Source organism: Dipodomys spectabilis, unplaced genomic scaffold (genome assembly GCF_019054845.1).
Source record: "Dipodomys spectabilis isolate Male_0828 unplaced genomic scaffold, ASM1905484v1 ptg000136l, whole genome shotgun sequence".
Taxonomy (NCBI): domain Eukaryota; kingdom Metazoa; phylum Chordata; class Mammalia; order Rodentia; family Heteromyidae; genus Dipodomys; species Dipodomys spectabilis.
Genome location: NW_024870813.1, coordinates 13,088,938 through 13,116,473, shown reverse-complemented (window position 1 = coordinate 13,116,473; position 27,536 = coordinate 13,088,938). Strand labels below are relative to the sequence as shown.

At 52.1% G+C, this 27,536-nt stretch overlaps 2 protein-coding genes across 5 annotated transcripts in view; one reads left to right on the top strand and one right to left on the bottom strand.

Annotated features, from left to right (window-relative positions):
* Positions 1–27,536, top strand: part of Cdh23 (cadherin related 23) — a 322,925-nt gene that overhangs the window by 204,142 nt on the left and 91,247 nt on the right. For all 4 annotated transcript variants that reach the window (XM_042690127.1, XM_042690128.1, XM_042690124.1 and 1 more), the window contains 9 exons: positions 1,296–1,412; positions 5,432–5,544; positions 6,466–6,573; positions 11,999–12,188; positions 12,456–12,601; positions 15,728–15,947; positions 17,647–17,799; positions 18,678–18,791; positions 20,120–20,268. In XM_042690127.1, coding sequence (XP_042546061.1) covers positions 1,296–1,412; positions 5,432–5,544; positions 6,466–6,573; positions 11,999–12,188; positions 12,456–12,601; positions 15,728–15,947; positions 17,647–17,799; positions 18,678–18,791; positions 20,120–20,268 — 1,310 coding nt within the window. The remainder of the gene's footprint in view (positions 1–1,295; positions 1,413–5,431; positions 5,545–6,465; positions 6,574–11,998; positions 12,189–12,455; positions 12,602–15,727; positions 15,948–17,646; positions 17,800–18,677; positions 18,792–20,119; positions 20,269–27,536) is intronic.
* CUNH10orf105 (chromosome unknown C10orf105 homolog) lies at positions 23,018–23,419 on the bottom strand. Its single transcript, XM_042690134.1, has one exon. It carries the CDS (start codon positions 23,417–23,419, stop codon positions 23,018–23,020), a length of 402 nt encoding a protein of 133 aa, XP_042546068.1.

Genomic DNA, 27,536 nt, shown 5'->3' with positions numbered 1-27,536 from the left:
TTCTGAGACTGTGGTGCTATAAGATCCATCCCAGGAGCCATGACATCCAAGAGAGTGTCCCTGAAAGGCAGCCTTGCAGCATGCTCCTAGACAGCTGGAGTCAAAGACAGCCAGAGACAGGGCCAGCTGGAATTAGGAATGCTCTTCCATGTACCACTGGCCTTCTAATGAGAGCCTTTGCATATCTCTCTGGTGTCTAATGCCAGCCTGTGCCCAGCTGATCCTTTCCTATTCTGACTAGGAATCCCCTGACCAGGAGTCCCCAGCCCTCCCCCCCTCCCAGGGCCTCTTGCAAGGAGGGGCCTTTCCTGTGCATCTAGTTGTGTATGCTTCGATAAAGGGACACATCCTGATCAGGATGGAGAGTCTGATCTGAGGCCCCAGGCCACCACCCCTGAAAGGCACCCAGCCTGCCCTTCCCAGGTATTGTGGGCACTCAGCACAGGAGCAGCTATGGTAGCTATGGTTATGGGCGCAGGGCACCTAGATGCTGCACCTTAGGAAGCTTCCCAGCCACCCTCAGGTAGATGTCCTGCTAGGTTCATTTACAGAGGATAAGAACCAGATGCTCTGACCAGGGGACTACAGGTAAAGATTCTGCTGGAAGTGGTGCTGTGGCTCAAGTGGTTGAGTGCGCACCTTGAGCTGAAGAGCTTGGGGACAGCGCCCAGGCCCAGAGTTCAAGACCCATGACCAACAAAAACAAAAACAAAAAAACAAAAAAGACTCGGTAGCCTGCACACTGCAGCTGGCAAGTAGATGACATGAGGGTGGGCACAAGCCTCAGCCTCGCAAGCAACCACCACTCATCATGGCATCTGGCCAGAGCTGGAAGAAAAGCTAATTCCCAACCCAGGACTTCATGTAGCTGGAAATGAAGGCAAAGGCCTTAACTGGACATTAACGAGAAAATAAAAACCCATATAAATTCCCCTGCGAACGGATAAAACAGAACCAAAATTGGATGCAGTAAATGTAGAATAAGTTAATATGGAGCTTCATTTCTATTTGACTCAAAGTAAAAGCTGGTCAATCTGTGGGGCAAGTCAGGTGGGGGTGGGAAGTGCAGAGGGAGGTGGGGATGGCTCAGCCCACCCCAGGCTGACTTCACCCATCCACAGGGCCTTGCCCTACCTGCCCAGGGATCTTGGCCACAAGCAGTGGGTAAGTCCAGTCTTGTCCCTGGGACACCCCACAGGCAGGCTGCTCACTTCCCTAAGGCCTGGTCATCCAGAGGTTCCCAGGTCCTGGTCCCAGGGACTAAGCAACATCTCTGCCTCCTTGTCGCCTTAAAGGAGCCACAGTGCTGTTTCTGAATGCTACAGACCTGGACCGCTCTCGGGAGTATGGCCAAGAGTCCATCATCTACTCCCTGGAAGGCTCCTCCCAGTTCCGGATCAACGCCCGCTCTGGTGAGCCCCCAGGCCTGACGCTCACTCCCCCACCTGGACAGTCTGAGCTGCATCTTCTCCTTTTTGGTTGGGCACAACCTTGCTATAAGAACCTGTTTTTATCCCTACGCTAGTCATTTGAATATGGTTACTGATCTTACCCCTAAACAATCTCTTCGTGAATCTATTCACAAAAGGATGTCTTCCAAGGGTAGAGTTATCCCCCTCCCCAACCCCCAACAGCTGGCTGACATGTGGCACATCTGGGACACATGTACTCACACCTCAGGGTCCCTTCCTCAGCCGACTTCGTCCTTGAATCCTGACTCTTCCTCATATACACCTGTGTGCCTGGATTAAATGAGTGACTATAGGGAACACACTCAGACTAGGGCTGAACAAAATTAATATCATTATTTTCTTTTATTTCTTCATCTAGCACACTATTCCCATCTTCCTGCTCAGCTTGTATAACTTTCTCTCTTTCTTCATCACTTTATATGCCTCCCTCTAGTTTTCCCTCCTTAAAGCTAAAGAGAAAGAAAGAAGCAACAAGAGACCTCAGGCAGTTTAGCCAGAACTAGAAGGAATCTGAAATCCTTGAGGCCACTCAGAGGTCAATGGGGACTGAGCCAGGCACTATGTTAGGTGCTAGGGCAGGAAGAGTAAGATCCAAGTCAGCCTTGTAGGCTGGCAAAGCACTGGCTTCCCCAGCTCCCATTTCTGTGTGAGATGCCTACAGAACCCTGACTCTCAGTGTCTGAGGACAGTAGAAGCACACAGTGGTCCAGGGTTGACATTCTACAAGATGATTCTCCGCCTGGGCCCCTTCCAAATTGTGGCTCTCTATGGTTCATTGTGTTGAGGAAGTTGATAGGCCAGACCTGGAATTGACATGCATCATTCCTGCCCATAGCCCATTGGTCAGACCAGGCAATGGACCCACCTACATGACAGGAAGCCTAGGAATGGAGACCCTGCCTGTCAATCACCTTGTAGCAACATTTCAACTCTGGGAAGTGAGTAAGAATCCTGAGGAATACTGTCTATCCCTGCCACAGGTGATCAGGAGCCCACGAGGGCATCAAGCCTTCCTGTTACCCACACTTCCTGGAAGTTGGCCTTCATTGTCTTTTATCTCAGAAACTCAAGGAGCAGATAGCTGGAAGAGAGGGGACCCAGGGCCCTCATGAGCCTCTTCTTCCAACTCTGAAAACACAAAGGTCTTCTTCCTACCTTCAAAAGTGAGCCCCCACCCCCAGAAAGTTTAGAGTAATAGTCAGACCTCAACATCTACTCAGGTCTTGGTTCACAGACCCCTTACAGACACCAAAATGCTCCAGTCCCTTATGTATACAGTGTGGTATTTGCATATAACTTTCAGACATCACCAGGCATCCTCAAACCATTTCTCCCATTATTATAATACCTAATTCAGTGTAAATACTAGGTAAGAGGTTGTTATACTGTTGTTTAGGGAATGTACAACAAGTATGTATGAAAATCTGTACATGCTCAGTCTAGATGCAATCATTTAATGAGATTTTTCCATCCGTGGAGAGTTGAATCTACATATATGGAGTCCATAGTCAATATTATTCATTACTATGTACCGCATGCCCACCCCTGCTCCTCATTCTGAAATTGGTCCCATCTCACTTCCCCCTCCAGATGAGGAAACTGAGGCACATGAATTTGACTAGGAAAGCAGAGTCTGACTGATCTCTTGACCCTAGAGCCCAAATGCTAACTGCTATGGTCTGTGAAGTTACATTATGGTCCCTCCTGCCACCCTAATGTAATAGGGTCTCTCTGAGTACCCCCTGCCCTGGCCTTGATTCAGAGACACCTCATGACAGCACAGACATTTTTCTATTACCTTGGAGCCTGTTCCTTCAAGCTCCTTTGTAGTATTACCCAGGCCCAGTGCACAAAGGTGGCCTTAATTGGATCTAATTTCTCAGACAGGAGAGGCCATCAATCATGCTGACAATTTCATGTTTAAAACTTTTCAGAGATTAATTTCTTCCGTGCCCTGCCAATTAATTGACACCACCCCAGTGGGGAGCATGGCTCAGTGGGCAGACCTTGGCCAGTCTTTGGTTCTTGGCCTTGGTATCTTGGCTGCCTTGTCCCTCATCCTTGGCTCCCTGATCAGTCCCATACCAGCCAGAGAACAGACAAGAGTGCCAAGGAGGGAAATGGCAGAATTTAAATGGCCCCTGGAACAAACTACCTCAGCAACATTGTTTTATGGTAGAAGAAATCAAGCACAGAGCAGCTAAACAACTTGTTCTAGGTCACAAAGCTCAGGCAATGGGAATAAAAGGGTGGGCAGCACCCAATCCCTGCCCCTGGGAAGCTTTCAGAGTCCACTGGAAGAGAGTGATCATTTTCTTCACCTCAGGTTACTTCATCTTTACACCTCTGCTGAGAAAGCATGTTGATGTCCAGTATGCAGACAAGCAAACTGAAGCTTAAAAAAATGAAGTATCTCTCCCAATACTGAGCATCTGCCCAGTGCTGGTGGCTCACACCTGCAATCATAAGTACTCAGGAAGCTGAGATCTAAAGGACTGAGGTTCAAGGACAGGCCAGGCAGAAAAGTTCATGAGATTCTATGTCCAAAAATAACCAGGAATAAAAAGAGCTAGACATGTAGTTCAATTAATAGGGCACAAATACGAGACCCTGAATTCAAACTCTAGTGCCACAGAAACAAAGCAGAAAGCCTAAGCTGGACAACTAGAAAGGGCCAGAATCTCTATTCTCAATGTGGAGACTACAACAAAGAGTAAACAAATGTACCAGTACTACTCACTAGACACTATGTTGAAAATGAACTATGCAACTTGTGGGAAGGGACAGGAGGGGAAAACTCGGAGAGAGCAAAGGAAGGAGTGACATTGTCCAAAAGGAAATGTACTCATGACCTGACCCCTCTGTACATCACTTTTATAACAATTTTAAATTATATATATATATATATATATATATATATATATATATATATACATATACATATATATGGCAGAGACTGCAGCCTTCAGCTGTGTGAGCTGGTAGATGGCCTGGCCATGCATGGTGAGGGGCTGAGGTACTCTTGCTAGCCCCCACCAACCAAGCAAGCTCTATGGTCAATGCTATCAAGTCAGCAACTTGAAATGGAGCCCTGGTGGGAGTATTCACACCACCAAAATCAGCAAATGCTTTTTCCCGTGGCTAATTGCCAAACATTTGCCAGTAAGCCCTTCCCAAGATGACGTCTGTCATTGAGTTATATCAAAATGCAAAGACATGCAGCAACAGCTGACAAAAATTGCCGTATTTTAAGTGTTTCTGCTTAACAGGGTAACTTGTTTACACACTGAAGGAAGTTAAGACAATATAATTAGGCTATAAATGGATAATTAGGACATGATCTTATAACTACCAATCCTCCATGTGCTCTCAGTTCCCACGCCAAGGCCTGAGTCACAAGCCTGAACCTCCAGGGAAATGCGGAGGGTTTCCTCTTCCTGTTGTCTCCCAGGATTAAACTACGTGGCATGCTTGTAAGGTTTATATGACATTAGCCAAATCCCACAGCAGTCCTGTCTTATAATCTTCTGGTGTATTGTTCTCTTTTTGACCATATGAAGAAACTGAGGCAGAGAGGATCCAAGGAATCTCTTCCAGGCGGTGAAGCCAGTAAGATAATGTCATATCTAAGCCAGCGGCCTACTTGGGCAGGGGGAGGCACAAATAGCCCTTCAGGCCTGTTCTTCTGCCCCTACCCCTAGTATTGGACGAGGTTTCCCACATTTTTGAATATCTCCATGTTACAGGGTGCTGCTGCCCAGTTTTGGGGTCCTGGCTCCAAAGCATGTGTGCTGGCTCCCATGAGCATTCTCCACTTCCCCAGCACACAGACACAGATACACATGGCCACTGTCAGAGCTTGCAAGAACCTCTCATGCACACCTCTCTCTCTCTCTCCCTGTCCTGCCCTCACTTGGCCTACCTAAACCCCCTCACATGCTCACCCCTCTGTCTGGCAGGTGAAATCACCACCACATCTCTGCTTGACCGAGAGACCAAGTCTGAATACATCCTCATCGTACGCGCTGTGGACGGGGGTGTGGGCCACAACCAGAAAACTGGCATTGCCACCGTAAGTGCCTAGGGGCCTCCTGTGCCCCCTAGAATCCCTGCTGACCAAGTCTTGTTGAACATCTTCTAGGAAGCAGGGCCCAGGACCATCATCCCCTGCCCAAGCCCTTGTGGTGTTGAGAAGTGACGTCTGAGTCTCTCTATTCAGAGCCAGAAATGAAGACTCAGAGCCCCAGGCAAAGGAGCCTCAGCTAGGAGAGAGCGGGCGAAGGAACTTAGGGGCCCTGGGTGACATAAAGAGCAGAAAATCCTTTGCAGAAAGGGGAAGGAGAAGACAGCCTTACTAAGCCATCCCAGCCACCCCAGTTCCTTATTTCCCATGGCTGCCTTGGGCTCTCCCTGGGGACAACCCTCCTCCCCACTCCCCACAACCTCGCACCATGGTCCTTGCTCACCAGCAGTCTCTGCCCCATTCTAACCCATTCAGAGACTCTAGAGCTGAAGCTGACATCGCTTAGCCCAGGATGTGGCAGAAAACCTCACAGTGCCCTCCTCCCTTCTGGGAGGCCTTGACAATAGGAAGCACAGCCCTCTAAATAATTTACCTGGTGGCAGGTGAGCAAGGAAATTGCTTGGCTTGTAGTTGAGACTGGGAAGCTCAAGTGATTCTCTCAGATCCTCCAACTGTCAGTCACCTTCCCCAGGACATGGGTGGGTAGACAATGCCCTGGACCACAGCAAGGCTGTCAGGGGTCTTCTCGTCTAGTCTCTGCTTCCTAATGGACAGCACCTAAACCTTTTCCTCCCAAAGAAACCTGGATCCATGGCTGTCCTCAGAAAGCACTTGCCTAAGACTCCTAAGGTAGCCAGGAGTGGAGGGCTGTCTAGTGGAATTAGAGTCAGGAAGGCTTTGTGGCAACTGTATCTCTCTGGACCCTGCCCTTGCTGGAGCATCTCACAGCTCCCTCTTGTGGCTCCACAGGTAAACGTCACCCTCCTAGACATCAATGATAACCACCCCATCTGGAAAGATGCTCCCTACTACATCAACCTGGTAGAGATGACGCCCCCAGACTCTGATGTGACCACGGTAGGTGTGGGGGACAGTGGAATTGCCAGGCAGCTGGGTGGGTATATTCCCATTGTGGTCTCTGTGGCCTACCACATGGGACTCACAGACCTGTTGTTTTGCTCCATCTGAAGTTCTCCATGCTCTTTGTTAGGAAAGACGGTCAGAGTTGGGGAGAAGCTCCCCCAATGTCAGCTTTGGGCTGTGTGGCAGAGCCTGTGGCAAGGAGACAGGACCCCTTACATCTGAAGCCATCCTTGTCTCCAGACTCCAGAATTCTGACCAACCTCAAACCACACCCTACCAGCTCTGCCCTGGCACCTGCCCCTCCAGAGTTGCAAAAAACACTAGCTTGGTCACCTCTGGCCCACTCTGGCCCCCAGGGATGCCCCCAACTGCAGCTTTGTCAGGGCCTATGTGCAGGTACCTGTGGGCAGGGCTGACCTGAGATAGGAATGGGAGGCATAGCCAAAGACACTGGGCACCCAGAATGGAGCCTGGCATCGGAGGCATGTGAGGAGAGGCCGCTCATGCCCCCTCTCTCCTTTGCTGTGAGATTCATATTTGCAGGCCCTTCCTTCCCCCACCTTTAGTTCCATTTGGACTCATTTGGGGAGGCTAGTTCCCATTTGTCCAGCCCTATTGCCTCCCAGCGAGCCTGTCATGGACACAAACTCTGAAATTTTATAGTACCCTGGTTATTGAGCTCTGGGAACTGTGTACCACCATGCCAAGGGCTGCTCCTAGGTCCTCTTGTCTTCACAATACTCTCTCCCTGGGGCAGGTGGGGCCATTGCTCCCATTTACTGTAGAGGAAACAGACTTAGAGCTGAAGGAGTTTGTGCAGGCTTATAAGAAGTGATATGAGGTTTTAACCCGAGTCTGCCTGACTTTGAAACAAGGGATTAGAAACTACCTTGTTTAGTCCCTGTTCATCTGCCATTCATGGGGTACTTGTAAGGTGTCCCAGGGCCTAAGAACCTGGGGGGATTTGGGGTGGGATAGGAATGAGGCTGTAACTTTTTGTATCAGGCTCTCTGGTAAGAATGCCCTACCCACACCTAAGCACTTTGGGGCTATGGTGATTAATCTCAGCCTTATCTCAGATTACCATGTCCTGTAGTAACAAAGCCAACCTGGACCAGATGAAAGAGGATGAAAACCTGAAAGGAAAGATGGGTGAGGGGCTGGGGCTTGGTGATTACTTGCCCTGTCCTCCTGTCCACATGTCCAAGATCTGAGTTGGCCTCTCCTAGGAAATCCAAAACAGTAAGTCAAGGGCAGAGGATGGAAGAATTTATGAATTTTTTAAAGCCTGAAGCAGAAGATTTCTTCCAGTCAGGGGCCAGATTTGGAAACCACTACTCTGGCCTGTTTGTAGAGCTCACTGGGGCTCCAGATCCAGTAGGAGCTGTCTCCTGCCACCTTGTGGTCAGCTGATAACAAGCCCTCCTCCTGGCCCCTACCAGGCCACCTCCCCACCTTAGCACTATGTTTCTAGAAAATTATTCCCAAGGGGAACTGAAAGGAAGGTAAGAGGTGGCTGTACCACAAACTGGCCGCATAGGACACCAGCAGGGGAGGGGGGACTGCACAAGACTCAGACCTAGCCCCATCCGGTCCGCAGTGGCCCTCTCTGAGGCTCCAGCACATTCTGAGCCAGGAGTAGGTGCAGATGATGGGCCTCAGGCCTGCCCAGAGGCTCCTCGCTCTCTGGGAACCATGAGAGCCTTTCATGGGTATAAACAGTGTACCAAGCTATGTGCTCAGCAGATGGAGTACAGGAGCAAAAAGGTCCCACCTTGCTTTGGGGTGGGGGGCTTGTGTCACCCTTCTGTAGTCCCCAGTACTACCCCATGTTTATCTTGAACAGATGGACTAGTGACCCCTGCAAACAGTGAGGACAGGACCCAGAAGCTCCACATGGGCAGGCACAGAGCCCCAAAGGCCAAAAAAGAAAAGGACAAAAAAAGATGAAAAGTTGTTACATTAAATATCCACCAAGTATAATTTGGCAGCTTTAGTAATTAGAGAATATCATGTTTGTGGAACTTTTTATTATATGGGAGAACAAATTCTAGGCTAGATTTTTTTTTAGAATTCTTAAGATGATTCCAGAATTACATATAATAATTGCCAGAAAACCAGAAATCGAGAAGCTTGGTGGGACATGGTGGCATATACCTACCATTCCATTTGGAAGCTGAGGCAGCATGTGAGTTCCAGGACTAAAGTATATAGCAAGACCCTGTCTCAAAAATGCTAGAGGAGGAGGGAGAGGAAGGAGGAAGTTATTTTACTAAATCTTTAATCTTCAGTCAAATTGATCATACAAAATAATTTCAAGAATAGTCATAAAATTCTTAAATTTTATAGTCATATATACACACACATGTATACACACACACACACACACACACACACACATGTCTAAGGCCTCACTGGTGATTCTGCCAGGTGGAGCTAGGGCTGGGGATGGGGAAGGAAGCTTCCCCAAAGGGTCAGGTGACCAGGAGGTGACACTAGATAGGACTGGACCCAGAGCTCCATGTGGTGCCTCTGCCCCCTCTATCCTGATGCATTCAGAGCAGTTGCCTGCATACTAAGAGGCAGCTAGCTCAGGGCTAGGTGGGAAGCCCCTGGTAGCAAAGTGCCCAGTTCTGTCCCAGCTGTACCAGCTGTGTGATCATGAGCCAGGTACTGAACTTCTCTGTGCTCCAGTCTCCCACCTAGAGAGCCCCATATAAGCCAGGATGCACAATGCGCAGGCCACAGTGAGCACTCAGTAAATGGCAGCCCTCCTGCTAGAATCTTTGTTTTCTAGTGAGCCCTGCCCAGTGCTGACTGCATTGTGGGCTGGCATACCTCAGTGTGTTTGTTCAAAGGCCTTGTTCCGTCTAGCCCACTCCACCTGCAGCCGTACAGGCTGGGGAAGGCTCTTCCTCCTCTGAAGGATTGGGGTGTGATCCAGGGCCCTCCCAAGGGCCCCTCTTGCAGGGTCATTGGCCAGCTCTCCAGGAATGAGAGTGATGGAACCCTGGGATTTTTCAGAGCTATATACATCAAGTGTGCACCCCTCAGTGCCTTTGGCAGTGTAGTTGGTGTTGGCGGGATGCCTGTGTCTGTGTGTATGGGCACAGGGCTCCTAGGGCATTCCCTTGCCAGGCCTGTGCTGCAAAGCAGCTGTACACCTCCCACCCCACCCCTTCTCTGCAGTGAGCTTCAGCCCCACTCTCCATGCTGGCTCCTGCAGCCTCTTTCAAGGACCTGGCTGATGGGCATTGATTTAGAGCCTTTCAAAGCCCTCCAGCAAAATAAAGAAGAGGGAGAGAGAGAGAGAATTATTCCCCGTCAGGCCAGGAGAAAAATGATGGGCGTGAAATGGGAAATAAATGAGGGAAGAAGTGGTGAGGTGAGAGACCAGGCTGCCAGTGGGGAGCCTGTGGGCAGGGTCACCACTCTGCCCTCCTCTGTGGAGGGGCCCAGAGACCCCCTCAGTGCCCACCCACAACTAGGGGACTTGCAGGCAACTACGCAGGTGCCCTCTGTGTGAGGGAGAGCCCCTCCTGGGCCCCGGGCAGATCCTTTTGCTTTGAGCCTTAGTCTCCGTATCCAGAAAAATGGGGATTAAAACAATTCTCTCCTGCCTCTAACTGTAGAGAGATCTGCAGAAAGGCAAGGGTCTGTGGCCTCCTGTGACCCCCCTCAGTGACATGACAAGGCCTGACTTCAGTTATGCTTTGTCTTCTGTTTCCAAGAAGAGGTTGATGGGTCTCTGCTGTGGAGGCTGGAGAATGTGTAATGTGGCACGGTGAGGGCACCTTAGCAGGAAAATGGGGACCCCTCCTCACCTTTCAGTGCCACAGGCTGGGAAAGAAGAGGCATGGGAGCTCTGATGTAAGTGGGCCTTGGTGGCAAAGGTCCAGCTCTGCCCTAGCCTGTCTTTCTGGCCTCTTAGCACCAGGGACAGGGACAGGCAGAGCCCGGGGCCACCACAGCCCATCCATCTGTTCTGGTCTAGTGACCCCACAGACATCTTGGCTGGAGATGAAGCCAGAGCAAGGACAAATTCTGCTACCCAAGCACAAAGACCCCATCAAGCGAGAGGAAGGTGTTGACGAGCCCTGGCTGTCATTACCAGGTGTCCTGGAGTTGAGAATGACACTGCCTGTTGCCGCCCCACCCAGGGACTACAACCACCCCCCCCCCCACACACACACAGTGGTCCTGTCCACCTAGGTGCCATGGTGACTCATGGTGCAAAACTCAGGCCTCCAGGGTGGAAGCTGGGGGCCTGAGATTGGTGCTGTGTGACCTTGAGTCTAGCATATGCTTCTCTGGGCTCTTTTGTTTCCCTTTCTAAAATGAGGTCCAGGGCATGGTGCCATACTCACGTCTATGACCTCTGGTGTCACAGAGGCCCTCATAACCACAAGCTCCAAAGGACCAAAGAGAGGGTTTAGAGCCAGGCACAGTGGCTTATGCCTGTAATCCTAGCTACTCAGGAGGCTGAGATCTGAGGATCACCATTCAAAGCCAGCTTTGGCAGGAAAGTGAGACTCTTACCTCCAATTAAACACCAGAAAGCTGGAAGTAGAACTGTGGCTCAAGTAATAGAATGCTAGCCTTGAGTTTAAAAAGTTCAGGGATAGTACCCAGGCTCTGAGCTCAAGGCCTAGCATGAGAGAGAGAGAGACAGACAGACAGACACACAGACATAGAAACAGAGAGAGAAAGAGGGAGAGGAGGGAGAGGAGGGGACAGAGAGAGAGAGGAAGGAGGAGGAAGAGAAGAAGATGAGAGAGAGGAGAGAGAGGGGAAGAAGAAAAAGGAGGAGAGAAGAGGAGAAGAGGGGACAGAGAAGACAGGACAGAGAGGACAGAGGAAGGAGGAGGAGAGGGAGAGGAGAGAGATTGGGACACATCTCCCTGAACATCTGGAGAGGAAAGAAGCATACAAGTGCCCATAGCGTGGGCTCTGGAGAGGAATAGCAATGGCCCCCAAGACCTTCCTTGAGGTTGGTAAAGTCTCACCATGCCTTGCTGTGAAGTGGGTCTGGCCCCTGAGGCTGTGGGTAAAGTCTCACCATGCCTTGCTGTGAAGTGGGTCTGGCCCCTGAGGCTGTGGGTAAAGTCTCACCATGCCTTGCTGTGAAGTGGGTCTGGCCCCTGAGGCTGTGGGTAAAGTCTCACCATGCCTTGCTGTGAAGTGGGTCTGGCCCCTGAGGCTGTGGACAGTATGTGGAGAGGAGCCGGTGCCTCTGCGACACCAGGGGCCTGTGTCATGGGCACGCGCTGGTGCCGGTGCCCACTGGACAAACTCCTGGAGTCCTTCTGTGGGCACCTGTTAGCTGATGTGAAGTCCCTACCCATTGTCAGCATGGCCAGACTCCCTGAGGTCCACCCAGCCAACCCCTGCTGGGGCATCTGTTCCTTTCCCGGGGCAGGTGGTGGCTGTGGACCCCGACCTGGGGGAGAATGGCACCCTGGTTTACAGCATCCAGCCCTTCAACAAGTTCTACAGCCTCAACAGTACCACGGGCAAGATCCGCACCACCCACATCATGCTGGACCGGGAGAATCCTGACCCAGTGGAGGCTGAGCTCATGCGCAAGATTGTCCTCTCTGTCACTGACTGTATGGGCCCCGCCTCCCCCAACTTGACCCATGACCCTCGGGAGGCTGGGGATGTCCTCTGGGGTCCTGGGGCTCACACAGGAGGGCAGTGTCTGAGCACCATGAGCAGAGTGGTACCCATTCCCAAGTGACACCCAGGTGGGGAGGGGTACAAGGCCCAGACTGTACCCCGGGGGGATAGGGGCTCACACCTGCCATTCTCTCTCCATTCACTTTTCTCTTGCATCCCTCCTCCCTCTCCTTGACCCCTTCTCCCCCTCCCCCCAGGCGGCACACCTCCTCTGAGGGCCACCAGCAGTGCCACAGTGTTTGTGAACCTCTTGGACCTCAATGACAATGACCCCACCTTTCAGAACCTGCCTTTCGTAGCTGAGGTGCCGGAAGGCACCCCTGCGGGAGTCTCGATCTACCAGGTGAGTGTCCCTCCCCTTGTCCCTGACAGCCCCCCCCCACCCCTGTGTGCCCTGTGAGGGCAGGAGGCAAGGGTGCCAACTGAGACTCCTAGAGGTCGCACACAGTATGTAGGCTTGGAACAGGTGCTGGGAGGGACTGGCGGTGGTCTAGGTGGCCCTGGAGACCCCTAGGGGTGGAGGGCTTCACTGGGTCCAGAAAGAAGTGGATTTGCAAAGGCAGAGGAGGCACCCCAAGGAAGGAGGGGGGAAGGCAGAAACCGAACTGGGGAGGGAAGCAGAGACTAAAAGCCAGGGAGGAAACTGGGTGCTGATGGCTCATGACTGTAATCCTAGCTACTCAGGAGGCTGAGATCTGAGGATCTGTGGCTCAAAGTGGTAGAGCTCTAGCGTTGAGCAAAAAGAGCTCAAAGAGCCCAAGCACTGAGTTCAAGCCCCACGATCACCAACATAAAATAAAATAAAATAATCTGGGAGGCCAAGTCTGAGAGTTTCACAGGTCAGATGATAAAAGGCTGGCCTAAGACTCCCCAAACCCACAGGTCTGGTACGCAGGGCTCTAGGCTCCTGCGCGGGTGTCCCATTTATTCCCCTGCCCTTGTAAGTGCCAAGGAAGCTCCACTCAGGGGAGGACTGGCCCTACGCAGCCAGGGGCTTTACAGAGCTTCACCCATGCCCTTGTAGCTCAGGGGAGGCCGGGCCCATCTTGAACCCTCTGCCTCACCTTCTATCATCCTAGTCAGAGGACTCTGAAGATGTCAATTCAAGGAAGGCCATCCTCAGCCAGAGCCAGTTAGACATTCTGGAAGATGCTCAGGGTGAAGAGTATGAGCTTTTGTGCTGAGGAAGTGGTTCAGTGGTGGATTCCTGCCTGACATGAGCAAGGCCCTGGAAGAAGAAGAAAAAGAAAGAAGGAAAAGAAAAGAAGAAGAACAAAAAAAAAAAACCTTGGAGTCTGACCGATATTGAGTGTGTATTCCATTTCTACCAGTGGAGTGCTGTGTGTCTTGGAGAACACTGCTCACCCTCTCTGAGCCTCCTGCTTTCTCACACAAGGACTGGAGATAACAGCAGGATTGCCTGGCTGTGCAGAGGGGGTGAAACCTGGCACTTGGCCTGCAGGAAGTGATCAGGAGCTGTGGGACTGTGGCATGGTTTGTGTTGGGATAGCCTGTTCTCACCCAAAGGCATGGCTGTGATGTAAGAGTGGGTGGCAGCATGCTGCTGCCTGCTGTGCCTCAGTTTCTTCACTTGTAAGAGGTAAATAGCAAGCTTTGCTTCCCAAAAACTCTCTCCAGCAGAACCCTCTCCCAGGCCCCAGCAGGGAGAACCCTGATCTCAGGACAACTGCCAGTCCCCAAGGAAGAAGTATGACATGAGAGAAAATGAGCCCTAAACTCAGAGATGGCAGGGAAAAGAGACACCAGCCAGTGCTCCTCTTGGCTCCTGGGGGAGCAGCCAAGCCTCGGGGCTTGGGCAGAACTTGGAAACCAGCTGTGCAGGCTTGAAGGCCAGCCTTCGCAGAGAGGTGTGGCCTCCTGTCCCATCCAGGGCCTCAGCCAATAGAGATGCCTGCTGGATTTGTGAGGGAATTTGCCCAGGGATTAGAGCTATGTGCAAAGAAAATGGAAGTCTTGAACCTCATCCTGGAGATCAGGCAAGCTGGACCAAAGCACCGTCTTGTGCAGTGTACATTTCTTCCCTTGGTGAGAGCCAAGCTTACTCCAAAGTTCTGATCCATGGTGCTTAGACCTGCAGGGTGCTTGGTGTAGCTCTGGTATTGGAAAGAACCTCATCTGCTCTTAGAATCCAATGAACTGACAAATGAAACCCTCAAGTGGCCTTGTGTATGTGTGTGCACACACCCATACTTGATCTCAGGGCCAAGACACTGACCCTTCACTTTTTTTTGTGGTTGTTGTTGGTTGTGGGGCTTGAACGCAGGGCCTGGGCACTGTCCCTCAGCTCTTCAGTTCAAAGCAAGGACTTTACCATTTTGAGCCACCGTGCCAATTCCAGTTTTCTGGTGGTTAATTAGAGATCAGAATCTCACAGACTTTCCTGCCCAGTCTGGCTTTGACCTGAGACCCTCAGATCTTAGCCTCCTGAGTAGCTAGGATTACAGATGTGAGCCACATTGCCCAGCTGTCCTTTAGCTTTTTTGTTCAATTTTTTTCCCCTCAAGGAGGGCACTTGAACCATAGCTTCACTTCTGACTTTTTACTGGTTAATTGGAGATATAAGTCTCATGGACTTTCCTGGATGAACTCACTGTGAACTGCAATTCTCAGATCTCAGCCTCCTAAGAAGCTAGGATTACAGGTGTGAACCATTGGTGGCCAGCATCCTCAAGTAACTATTTTGTTTGTGCTCGTCATGGGTCTTGAACTCAGGGCCTGGACACTGTCACTGAGCTTTTGTGTCCAAGGCTAGCACTCTACCATTTGAGCCACAGCTCTGTTTCCAGCTTTTTGGTTGTTAGTTGGAGACAAGAGTCTCATAAACTTTCCTGCACAGGCTGGCTTTGATCTGTGGTCCTCAGATCTCAGCCTCCTGAGTAGTTAGAAGCACAGGTATATCACTGGCACCCACATCCTCAAATGACTTCAAAGCTACTAATCTTGACATCTACCTGTCACCATTTTACAAATCATAGCCACCCATGGAGGGGAGCCTGTCACAGAGCATCCCATGAGGTTGAGCTCTGTCCATGATGCCAGGAGGAGTCTCCAAGCTGTAGCAATGCCCCCAGCCAGTGTCACAGGGCTGAAAAATGAGGATTTTTCTGGACTGCTAGACCCAAAGAAAGCATAGGACCTGCTGGAGTGAATTAGGGAGGGCTTCCTAAGTGGAGAGGAGGGCTTGGTGGAAAAGGCTTTGGGACCTAGAGAATGCCCCCACCCCGTCCCTGCCCTCATCCTTAGGCACACTTTGTACCTCTGAGCCAGAGCTCACCTGGGTACCTCTCAGTTCTGACAGGCTGTCCCTTCAAAGGCTCAGGGGACAATGTCTAGGTTGGAGGTCAGAAGAAGGGAGTAGTTATGTCTGGCGTGCCAGCTCAGGTTGTTCCTAAGGGAGAAGCATTAATCCCAATGTCCCCAGCCCTCACATGCCCCTCCTCTTCTTCAGGTGGTAGCCATCGACCTGGACGAGGGCCTGAATGGACTGGTGTCCTACCGCATGCAGGTGGGCAGGCCCCGCATGGACTTCGTCATCAACAGCACCAGCGGCATGGTACTTACCACTGCTGAGCTGGACCGGGAGCGCATCGCCGAGTACCAGCTGAGGGTGGTGGCTAGCGACGCGGGCACGCCCACCAAGAGCTCTACCAGCACGCTCACTGTCCGTGGTGAGGGCTGCCTCCTGCCCACTGCCGGGCCCAGGCTGGTGCTGTGGGCTGGGATCCACACCCACTAGGGCTGTGCACTGGATGTAGTGATGCCCTCTCCCACAGGTCAAGATCACCTGACCTCACCATGCTAAAAATGCTAGCCAGGCCTGGTCCCCCTCCTGGCCATCTCTATAGGCCCCAGAGTCCACCAAGGTCCCTGCCCCTCTTAACCCCCAATGCTCACATCTGCAGAAGGCCTGAGTGGGTGTTGAGAGCCCAGAGGCCCCAAGAAGCCAGGAAGGTGTGGAGCCCATCCTCTTAGGCAAGCCAGAGGTCTTCTCTGGGCTGTAAGCCAGACCTCTGCCTGCCCTGTGGGTGTGGCGTCCACAGCACTGTCCTGAAAGAGGGTAGCTGGGAACCCCAGTCCCAGATTCCTCACCCTGTTGTTCCCACCGTGTATGGGTGCTGCAGAGCCAGGGGTATCGTATAATTTATCATCCACTTGAGGCATCTAGTTCTTGGAGACAGAGGATATAGCCACAGGGCCAGGGTTAGCCCTACGGAAGACAGGGCCATGCTCTAGATCTAGCCTGGCCATCCTGGTCTACAGGCACAAACCTTTGCCAGCCCCAGTAGACACCAGAGATGTATGGGTCAGGGAGCCACTGTCCTCTCTCCCAGGCTTACCTGCAGGCATCTGGTACAGTTTGGATAGGACCCACTTCTTTCCCAATGATTGACAGGGAGTAAAGCTAGCCTTTAAGAGGGGACCCCAGATCGCTTCTCTCCAAGGCTCAGCAAAAGATACACCATCAATGAGCTGGTGATGCCACAGCTCACATAGATGGGGTCACTTCACTGTGGAGGTCACAGGTCACCCCAAGCCTCATCTGCTCAAGAAAGACAGATTTTAGCCTGCATAGTTGGAAAATATGTGTGTGTGTTCTGGTCCTGAGCTTTTGCAATCAAGGCTAGAGCTCTACCACTTGAGCTACAGCTCCACTTCTGGCTTTTTTGGTAGTTAATTATAGATAAGAATATCATGGGGCCTTTCTACGCCCCAAGCTTCACACTGTGATCCTCAGATCTTGGACTTCCTGAGTAGCTAGGATTATAGACATGAGCCACCAGCACCCAGCAGAAAAACATACCTTCCATAGGAATTAAACCTTGGGGTTTTGAGGAAAGCCAGTCCCTTCTTTGGGACCCCCTTTACAAACTGGGGAGACCATAGCCCTTCCACTCGTTGCTGTGTGACTTTGGGCAAGTTGCTCACCCACTTCTGGGCTATCTATCTATCTATCTATCTATCTATCTATCATCTATCTATCTTAGCGTGTCAGATGACAACCACCTCATAAGGAGGGATGCATATCCTAGATGGGATGTACTTAGTGTGAGCTCAGATGTGGTCTCCAGCACTGTCATTATTATAATCATCATTGCCATTGTTAGGCATACAGGGAAGGGGAGCTCTGGAATTTTCTCTCCTCCCTTTGATAGCATGAGCATGGACTGTGGGAGGTCCTGGACCTCTGGTCAGACTCACCCTGGCCCCACCAGGCATAGGGAACCCTGGACTCATGGAGGAGGTGTTGGCACAGATGCCACTTGGGATCAGTGACATATACCCCCACACTTGGATATCCCTTTTCTTGGCGGTCCTGGATATCTAAAGCAGGGGTCAGGCCTAGCCCGGGTACCCTTCTGCCCACAGTGCTGGACGTGAACGATGAGACACCCACCTTCTTCCCAGCCGTGTACAATGTATCTGTTCCTGAGGATGTGCCACGCGAGTTCCGGGTGGTCTGGCTGAACTGTACAGACAATGACGTGGGACTCAATGCTGAGCTCAGCTACTTCATCACAGGTGCAGCCTGGGCCCATCCACCCCTCCCAGAGGGGGGTGAAGCATGGGAAAGAGCAGCAGATATCCCCCTCCACCAAAGCATTTGCTCCTGCACTTCCCCAGGGCCATGTGGCTGGATCAAGTGGTCCTCTGTACCCCTACGGAGACCAGTTTTCAGTCACGTTGTGCAAGGAACTCAGCAAGCCCTGGTCCCAAACCTAATGTGGTGGTGCCCTCTGCTGATAGAACAATGCACTGCTGCCAACTCTCAGGAGAGGGGTCTCCCACAGGAGTCCCAGGGAGGCCCCTTGTTGGCTCTACCCCAGGAGGATAGACATACCTGTTCCTATCTCCACTCTGAGTGCCTGCATGAATCCCCACTTACAGAACTGTGGTCCTCAGCCCAATCCCCATCCCAAGATGAGAGGTCTGGGGGATGCACAGTTCACCCCAAAGTCCTCAGCCTCATAGAAAAGTCCTAACCCCTTCCTCAGCCACTTTTTCAGGACAGGTAGGAGAAAACAGACCCAGGCTCAGGTGGGCAGGGAGAAACTAGAGCAGCACTTGGAAGCTCACAAAAGTTGTGTTTTGTTTTGTTTTGCTCTTTCTCTCTGTGTGGGGCAAACGAGTTGGTCCTCATGGAGGAGCATCTGGTATACAGTATGTGCTCCGTAAATGTTGGACACATCAGCCAAGGCAGACTGGACCCTCATCAGAGCCCCTCAGCTCATGCTGGGTGGAGCATAGCTCCTGGACCTGTTTCTCCATCTGTAAAAGGGGTTTGTCGTGTGCCCTCACAGGGCATCTCCTGACTGAGGAGCAGAGTTGGATGCACCTCTCTTCACCCCCAGCCCAGAGCTCTGCTGCCTGGCCACAGCTCCCTTCTGTCTTGCCTGCAGGGGGGAACGTGGACGGGAAGTTCAGCGTGGGCTACCGTGATGCGGTGGTAAGGACGGTGGTGGGCCTGGACCGAGAGACCACGGCTGCATATTCGCTTATCCTGGAAGCCATAGGTGCGTGCCAGTGCCTTGTGCTCTGCCAGCCTAGTTGTTCCCTTTAGAGTTTGTATAGGGGCAAAAGGGGACTTCCAGGAGCTCAGCTAGAATCCAGAGGTTGACCTTTGCCCAGAAGCCGGTGGAGGAAAGGTCACGGATGTCCACCAGGTGTTCTTGAGCACAAACGGGGGGGGGGGGGGGGGGGATGAGGCTTGTGCTATATGTTGTATATGAGTGAGATGCTGGGATGGAAAGTTGAGACAGGCAAGTGGAATAATCACTGTACATTGGGGTAAACAAGCAGGATGGGAGAGAGGAGGAATGGCAGAAGAGCATCAGGCACAAAGGATGGCAGAAATGTGGAAGAGGAGAGTTAAGGAAGGTTTCCTAGAGAAAGTGTCATAAGGACGCCTTTGAATCAGGACTCTCTGGGTTGCAAATTTGAAAATAAAATGACCTCAGCAATAAAGCTCATAGATCCAGTCTACCTGCTGTAGGTTTATGTGGAGTCAACATCAGGGCTTGCCGTCAGGCCTCATGGCTCTACTCTGGCCGGCTCTGCCTGTGTGCTGGCTCCCTGCTCTGCCCTCCATGGAGCCCCCACGCATCTCCACCTTTCTTTTTTTGTGGGTTGTGGGACTTTAACTCTGGGCCTAGGCGCTGTCCATGAGCTCTTCAGCCCTAAGGCTCTACCACTTGAGGCACAGCGCCACTTCTGGTTTTAATTGGGGATGAGTCTCATGGACTTTCCTGCCCTGGCTGGCTTTGAACCACAGTCCTCAGATCTCAGCCTCACCAGCACCTGGCTTTGTCTCCCTTCTCTTACTCTTTCTCTCTTTGGGACAAGCTCTCATTATGTTATATTGGTCTCAAGCTGAGCTCCCATGATATTCCTGCCTCAACCTCCTGAGAAGACAAGACTACAGACATGTACCATCTCACCTGGCATGTCTTCCCTTCTAAGTCAGTTATCATTGGGTGTATGGTCCATTTGGATAAATTCAGAATGACTTACTCTCAAGATCTTTAATTATATCTTCAAAGATACAAACACATTTTTTTCTCCAAATTCACAAGCACAGGTTCCCAGGGATCTCCATCCATTCATCCCCCATGCCTGCATGGCTCCATTGGGAACTGTGTTTTTTATAGGGTTAGGGTAAGGATGGCGTGAATTAGAAGACTGTCTGGCATAGGGTGGTATATAAGCATTAGTTCTTGTTAGTGTCACTACAGATCTACAGAGGCTGGAGAGTATGGGCCCATCTCTGGTGCCCCAGAGCATATACAGCCTAGGAAGTCTGCCCCTTGGGCATCAGCTGACACCTGTCCTTCCTTTCCCATAGACAATGGTCCTGTGGGCAAGCGCCATACAGGCACAGCCACTGTGTTTGTCACTGTCCTGGATGTGAACGACAACCGGCCCATCTTTCTGCAGAGCAGCTATGAGGCCAGCGTCCCGGAGGACATCCCCGAGGGCCACAGCATTGTGCAGGCAGGTGGCCCCTGGGACAGGGTGGGCAGGCGCAAGAGAGGGGCAGGCACACTACTGCGACATGGGAAAAGGGGGAACAGGTGTTAGCTGAGGACAGACCTTGTCTTCCCAGAAAACAAGAAAGGCCTTGGCCTCCCTCCCCCAGCCCCTCACCACTCCCAGAAGGCCTTTCAGAGCAAGAAGGAGGGGAGGTCATACTTTCCTGGAAAGGACCTGAAGAGAGAGGGCCAGGGCCCAGGAAGGCCAGAACAGAGCAGCTTTCACAGCCCCTTGGCCAAGGCTCCCCTCTTGGAAGAAAGCTGGAGGAAGAAGAAAGGAGCCACAGCTCAGAGTTCAGAGGGAGAAGGGGAGGAGGAGCCTGAAAATGCAGCTCTCATGCCCCAGGCCTCTGTTGCTAGGTGGGGAGGGAGAACGGAATGAATTGCTCTCTTCACCAAATGCAGGGGCTTTCCACACCATTGCCACCCAAGGCCCAGCCAAACATAGCAAAGCCAGGCTTGCCCACTGGGACTGGCTCCAAGGCCTGGGTGTGGAGGAAGAGCAGGAGGCTAGGAGGGTGCCTGCCTCAGGAGGGGCTGACAACAGGAGATGGAGGCTCCAGGGAGCACAGAGATGCACAAAAATTTGGTTCTAAAAGAGAGTCCTTCCTTCTGGCCTCAGCTTCTGGAGGGGCTTGGAGAGGCCCCCCACAGGATCTGTGGTCTGTAGCCCAGGAGCTGCCATCCCATAGCTCAGCCAACCTGGGGGCACAGAGGCCTTTGAGAGCCCTCTTCACCCCACCTCCAACAATCTCCCCACTCCCACCCCCACCCCCCAGGAAGAGAATGGACTGCTGGCCAGGGGACAATAGTACGAGACCAGCTGACTGCATTCAGCCTGGGATGTAAACCAGGAAGTGAGGAAAAAGCAGGAAGAGAGGGAGAAACAGCCCTTGGGGAGGAGACTTGCCCTCTCTATAACCCCCTGGAAAACTGGCTTCTATTCATATAGTGCTACTCAAACTGAAATCCTGGAGTCCCTGAGTAATACAGGGCTTCCCTGCACCCCTCTGCTTCTCAGGGAGAGGTTCAGGATCTCAGGGCGTTCTCCCACACCCTGCGAGGAGCATCCTGAAAAACTGGAGTTCATCTTCCAGCTCAGCAGTGTTCCACCAGGGCCTGCTTAGAAAATAGCCTTCCTTGGTGGGGAGAGAGGGGAAGAACTCTGGGCAATACAGACGCCTAGCAAGCTCCTGATACAAGAGGCCTTGCCAGTTGCCAATGGCTCACATCTATAATCCAGACTGAGATCTAAGGGTCATGGTTGAAAGCCAGCCTGGGACAGGAAAGTCCATGAGATTCTTATTTCCAATTAACCACCAAAGAGCCAGAAGTGGAGCTATGGCTCAAGAAGAGCACCAGGCTTGAACAAAAAAAAATCTAAATGATAGCGCCCAGGCCCTGAGTTCAAGCCTTATTACAAAGAAAAACAAAACAAAAACCAGAGGCCTTGTGCTTCGATGCCCAGATCTAATCAATTAAAGCCAAAGTCAGACAAAGTCTAGCTCTCTATGATCTCCCAGATCCCACTGTGCACTGTAGCTGGGATGGGGAGGGGTGGGGAATAGAAGGGATAGCCAATGGGCATTGGGAACCAGTGAAGTATATAGTGCTGCTGAAGAATTGCACACCAGAGCTTGGACCTTGAGAAAACTTGGCTGGCCGCACTGGGGGTCTCAGCAGGGGCGGCTAGGGCTGCCTCGGGTTGAGGCCTATTCGGCTGACTCTGGGACAGGAGCCAAACAGCTCAGGCCCTCATTCGTCAATCTTCACATGTGAAATCCAGCCAAAGCCTTTAGCCTTGGTCTTGAGTGGAAAGGCCTAGGACTTGGGGTTCTGAGAGCCTGTTCTGCATTTGGTCGGTTGATAGAGCAGGCATCACAAACGGAGCTGCGTGCCGAATGGGGTCCAGGCCTAAGTCCCACAGATGTTCTGGGAGATCTGACTAGTCTCACCTGAGGAGGAGCAACCTCCTTCCTTGGGTGAGGCATGGAACCACAGCGTAGTATCCTCAGAGTCCAGAAGACATCACTTCCAGGTGCTAGCAGTGGCCAGCCTCCTGCTACTCTTGACAGAAGCCTCGGAAGCCTTCTTCAGCCCCTTCCTAATGGAAGGGGGAAGGCCAAGATGGCTGTCAGGATCACAGGGTTCATTGCATATTTGCCCCTCTTTCCTGCTGACACCCAGGCAACTGGTCCAATGAGAGGGTGCTGGCTACTGCTGGATCAGCAGGCAGGAAGTCCAAGGAGAGGGATCCTTAGAGTCTCTCTGCCCTAGACAGAGGACAGGCCCAGGACAGTACCCCACCCCAGTGTGGGTGAGCATACTACTTAGCAGGGAGAGGGATGGGACAGCCTCTGGCCATTTAGCCACTCCTATTAGCTGGACTTTAGGCCTGCAAAGAGGGCAAAGCTTCTGTAGGAGCCCAGCTGCTGCTCCTAGTAATGGTAGGGCCTGGCTTCCAAGTCCTTGCCCTCAGGCCAAGGACTTGGGTGGCTCTGGGTGCTTGTCTCTTGTTCCAGAAGTCTGTTAGCCAGCAGCAAGATTCTGGGCCTCTCCTCTGGCCACCTCTGAGAAAGGACACAGGGTAGGCATGCAGGGAAGCCCTGGAGGGTGGGAGGGGTGGGAATGAGGCCCACAGTGCTGGGACCTCTGTCCTGCTGCAGCCTGCAGTGCTGGACTCCATCCAGGGCCGGTGGGTGGACACCCTGTCACATCTTGGTAGATTCTGTGTAGTCAGTGGCACCTGAGTTCTCCTCCTGGCCTGGCAGAGGACACCGTGGGGCAGTTGGCCAACCATGCCTGAAGCTGTGCAGGGAGCGGCGCAGAGAACCCAGGCGCTTCCAGAGCCTGAGCTGGGGCTCGCTGGGGCTGGCAGGGTGGTGTGGCATGCACTCTCTTGCCTGACGGTGGCCTGGGTCCAGTGCAGCTGGTTTGCAGAGCGTCATGAACAGCAGGCAAGAGGCCAGCAGCAGGAAGATGCAGGCCAGGGCAATGAGCACAGGGACAGGGCCTGCCATCTCCACCTGAGGCCCAGGTGTAGCCGGAGCTGTGAGGAAGGTTGGAGAGCTGGCACCTGTGGGGCTGATGACATGGGGGCCCTCTGTGTTCATGGTACCTGCAACAGGCAGGAGGCAGAGGCTCAGGCAAATCTGCTGGACCAGGGCAGACAGAGACATATCTGGGAAACACTGATGTGAGTGGGTACTGTTAAACTAGATCGCCTGTGACCACTTTTTACACATACTAAACAAAAATCAAAATCAAGAGAATTTCTAGAAATCTCTAAATTTTAACACTGGCCACACTGGGCCGAGTTACTGCCTTGTGCTAGTAACTGTCCCCAGAGTGCCACACTCCCCCTATAGTCTACCACATACCTTATTTTGCCTGTGGGTCAAGTCTAACCTGTTCCCAGGGAAACTTGAGTCCCAAACAGGGGAAAGCCAAGCCCAAGGCTATATTATGAGCTAGTGGCCAAGCAAATATCAGAACCAGATTTCCTGATTCCAGTTTTTAGCTCCATACTTCCCATTCCAAGGACAGATAATAAGCCGGGGGGGGGGGGGGGGGCGGGGGGGGGGGAGGGAGGAAGGGGGAGGAGGAAGTGTAGTTAATGAGGTGGGATGGAAGGGGAAAAACAAGGGAGGAGGCAACAATGCTTGATAAGAAATGTACTCATTACCTTGCTCAAGTAACTGTAACCCCTCTGTATAGTATTTTCACAATAAAAAACTTATTTTTAAAAAAAGAAGCCCATAAGGAATTGGCAGGCAGGGTTGGACATCACTTTCCTGAAGGCATTTCTGTTACCATGAAAGATCATCCCAAGCTGAGCACAAATGGCTCACACTTGTAATCCTAACTACTCTGTAGGCTGAAATCTGAGAGTCACAATTCAAAGCCAGCCTGGAAAGGTGACTCTTATCTCCAGTTAACCAATAAAAAAATCAGAAGTGAAGGTATGGCTCAAGTAGAAGAGCACCAGCCTTGAGCCAAAAAACCAAAAAAACAACAAAAAAAAAACTCATTCCAGTTTACAGAATCTAGCAGCTGGTCCCCAAAGATGGAAAACCAGGGTGAGCTTTTGGTGGAGCAGATGGAGGTGGCAGATGATTGACACCTGGGCTTGGCTGCCAGGTAATGAGCCATCCAAGAAGACAGCTGGGCAGCTCCCTGGGCAGCCTAGGCTGACAGTCCCAGTACTGCCATGCAGGCTCCAGGTGCCGGCTCATCTAGCATCCCAAGGGAATCGAGAAACCTGGGCTCATTTTTTTTTTAAGGCAAACATTCCTGATGTTTAAATATCAACATCCAATTCAGATTTATTTAAGGCAAGAAAGAAAAGGAGGCAAGTCCTGCAAAGACCATACAAACATCATTCTAAAAATTTTGAAATGAATTTTCAAATATTTCAAAACAAAACACATTAAGCCCAGTATTGCGTGTGTGTGCACGCGCGTGCACGCGCGCACACACACTCACACCAGTCTCCATCCAGCACCTGTAATCTTTGAATTTTACAAACTGAGGACAGGAAACTTAAACCTATCCTGATGCCTGGGGCATCAGTGGTAGGACTTATCAGGCATAAGGCCCTGATTCAAATCCCAATATCACAAAAAAGAAAACTTTCTCTCTTTGACTTTAAAGTCTCTCCAAGAGTGAGACTGGTTGGGGACAGGGCTGGGAGGAGCAGTTTCTGCCTACCGGACCTGCAGTGTGCTCTTGCCTTGGTTCAGGAGTCAAGTTTTTACCTCCAAAGCCCATCACAAGAGGCTTAGTTATGCCACTACTGTGCATATAGCTGTGGTGAACCCTGCCAGCAGGTGATGGAGAGTAGGGGTGATCACCAATCCATTACCCCAAGAACCCCTGTCCCACCCTGACACTCACCAGCAGTTGTACGACCTAACTCCCGGCTTCTGTGCCCAGTCAACTGTGAGCATCCAGAGCTTCCCACCACCTGCCATCCCTCCCTTACTACCACCCCTCCCAGCCCTTCCAGACAGAAAATGACGCCTCTCCACTTGTGGCTGGAAACTCTGATGCCCGTCTAGCTGCCCAGGGCCTCCGCCTTCCAGGCCAGAGCACACTCTGGCTGGGCAGCCTACATGTCAGCCCTTCCTGGAGGAGGGATGGGGTGTGGCCCATGGCCAGCTCCCAAGGGAAGAAGAGCAGCCTCCCTCTGGCCTCCTTGGGCAGGGTTTGACCTGAGTAATAAAAGGCTGTCTGAGTTGGGAGACACTGTACCTTACTAGTTCTGATGCTACTTCAGGGCCTGAAAATGGGCTGGAAAAGCCACAGGCTGGCAGAGAGGCTCCTGTCTGCAGGCCTTGAGACTTACTTCAGGAAGAACATTGGTGGGGCTATGATTGCACCTGAGCAGTCCCTGTGGCAGCCTGGAGCTCCAAAGTGCTTGTCAGAACCAGTCACCTTCCCTAGAGCTCAAGGCAAGTCTAGCTGACCTATCCCCCCAACAAGGGCTGCTGGGTCCCAGGAAAGCAGCTCCTTAAGACCAAGCTGGAAATAATCTTGAAAGCAGGGGAAGAATCTTCCTCCCTGTTCTGGATGCATAGCTGCAAGCTCCATCTAGAACATTCTTGTTTCCCTTAGAGTTCCATAGAACAGGGCCTAGGAGAGCAGAGAAGCTTAATGTGTGTCCACAGCCTGGTCACTGCCCCCCACTGGCTGGTTGCCACTCTCTGCAGACCAGAGGGACCACCAAACACAACCTCCTGTCATTCCCAAGCCCCCAGTGGGTCCTCCCCCACACTTTCCTCACTAGACTCACTCTGCAGTCCCCCACACTGACCTCAGGGCCAGACCGGAGCACAGCAGGGAAGTCTCAGTTGTCCAAGGAGGGACAGGGAAGACAAGGCAGCCGGCAACCAAGCTTACCCTGGGCTCTGCAGTGCCCCGTGCCTTCAGCCAGCCAGGCCCACAGAGTGGGCCCCTCCCCTGCTCACTGCTGGACACTGGGAGAGTCAGGGCCTGCCTCGTGGGAGGGGGCAGCTAGGAGGGTAGGGATGGCAACTGGTGGAGAGAAAAGGGGAGCCCTCCACCTTGCTCCAGTCCATCTCCCTGGAAGAGCTCTCCCAGGGAGGTAGTGACTCTCATCTTCCCCCTTGGAAGTTTGAATGGTATGGTCAGGATGGCCAGGGCAGCCAGCAGGTTGCTATTCAATGTCTGCCAGCCCCCAGGTTACCCGGGAGAGGGGCTACACACAGAGAGGCAGTGGGAGGGAACAGGCAGAGTGATGGCCCTGGCGGTCCCCAAGGCCCCTCCCTGGGCCCTGGCCTTCCAGGCTTAGAAGAGTGTTTTTCCTACAAAATCTGAGGACTGAGGGACAGCCAGGCCCATGCTGCTTGCAGGTTGAGTGGCACACACACACACGCACACACACACACACACACACACACACACACACACATACACACACACACACACACACACACACACACACACACTCCCTTCCCCCCTCTTCTGAACCTCCTCTCTTCCCAGAAGCCAAAACTTCCCTGGCAACCCTTCAGGGGTCTCCTAACTCCCAGAAAACAGCATGGGAAGGAGTCATGGCTGTGTCTGAAACCTGTGCCTGGGGCCACCTCGATTAGAGACCCAGTGATTGGATTTGAGCTCTTCCCTCCTGCCCTGCTGCGCGCGCGCGCGCAGGTGCACACCACACACACACACACACACACACACACACACACACACACACACACACACACACACACACACACACACACACACACATGCAGCAGTCCTAGGCCTTGAACTTAGTGCCTATATGTTGTCCCTGAGCTTCTTTTTTTGTTGTTATTGTTGGTCATCGGGCCTGGGCACTGTCCCTCTGCTCTTCAGCTGAAGGCTAGCGCCACAACACCACTTCCAGCTTTTTCTGTTTATGTGGTGCTGAAAAATCGAACCCAGAGGCTCATGCATGCAAGGCAAGCATTCTACCACTGACCCACCTTCCCAGCCCATCCCTGAGCTTCTGTGCTCAAGGATAGTGATCAACTCTACTTCTGGCTTTTGAGTATATGTTGGAGATAAGAGTCTCAGAGATTTACCTGCCCAAACTGGCTTGAAACCATGATCCTGAGATCTCAGCTTCCTGAGTAGGATTACAGATGTGAACCACTGGCACCTGGCTCTTTTTTTAATCTTTTTGAGGAATGAGGTAGGTCAGGTACCACTGGTTTTTAGTCTGGTTTTAGATTGGTT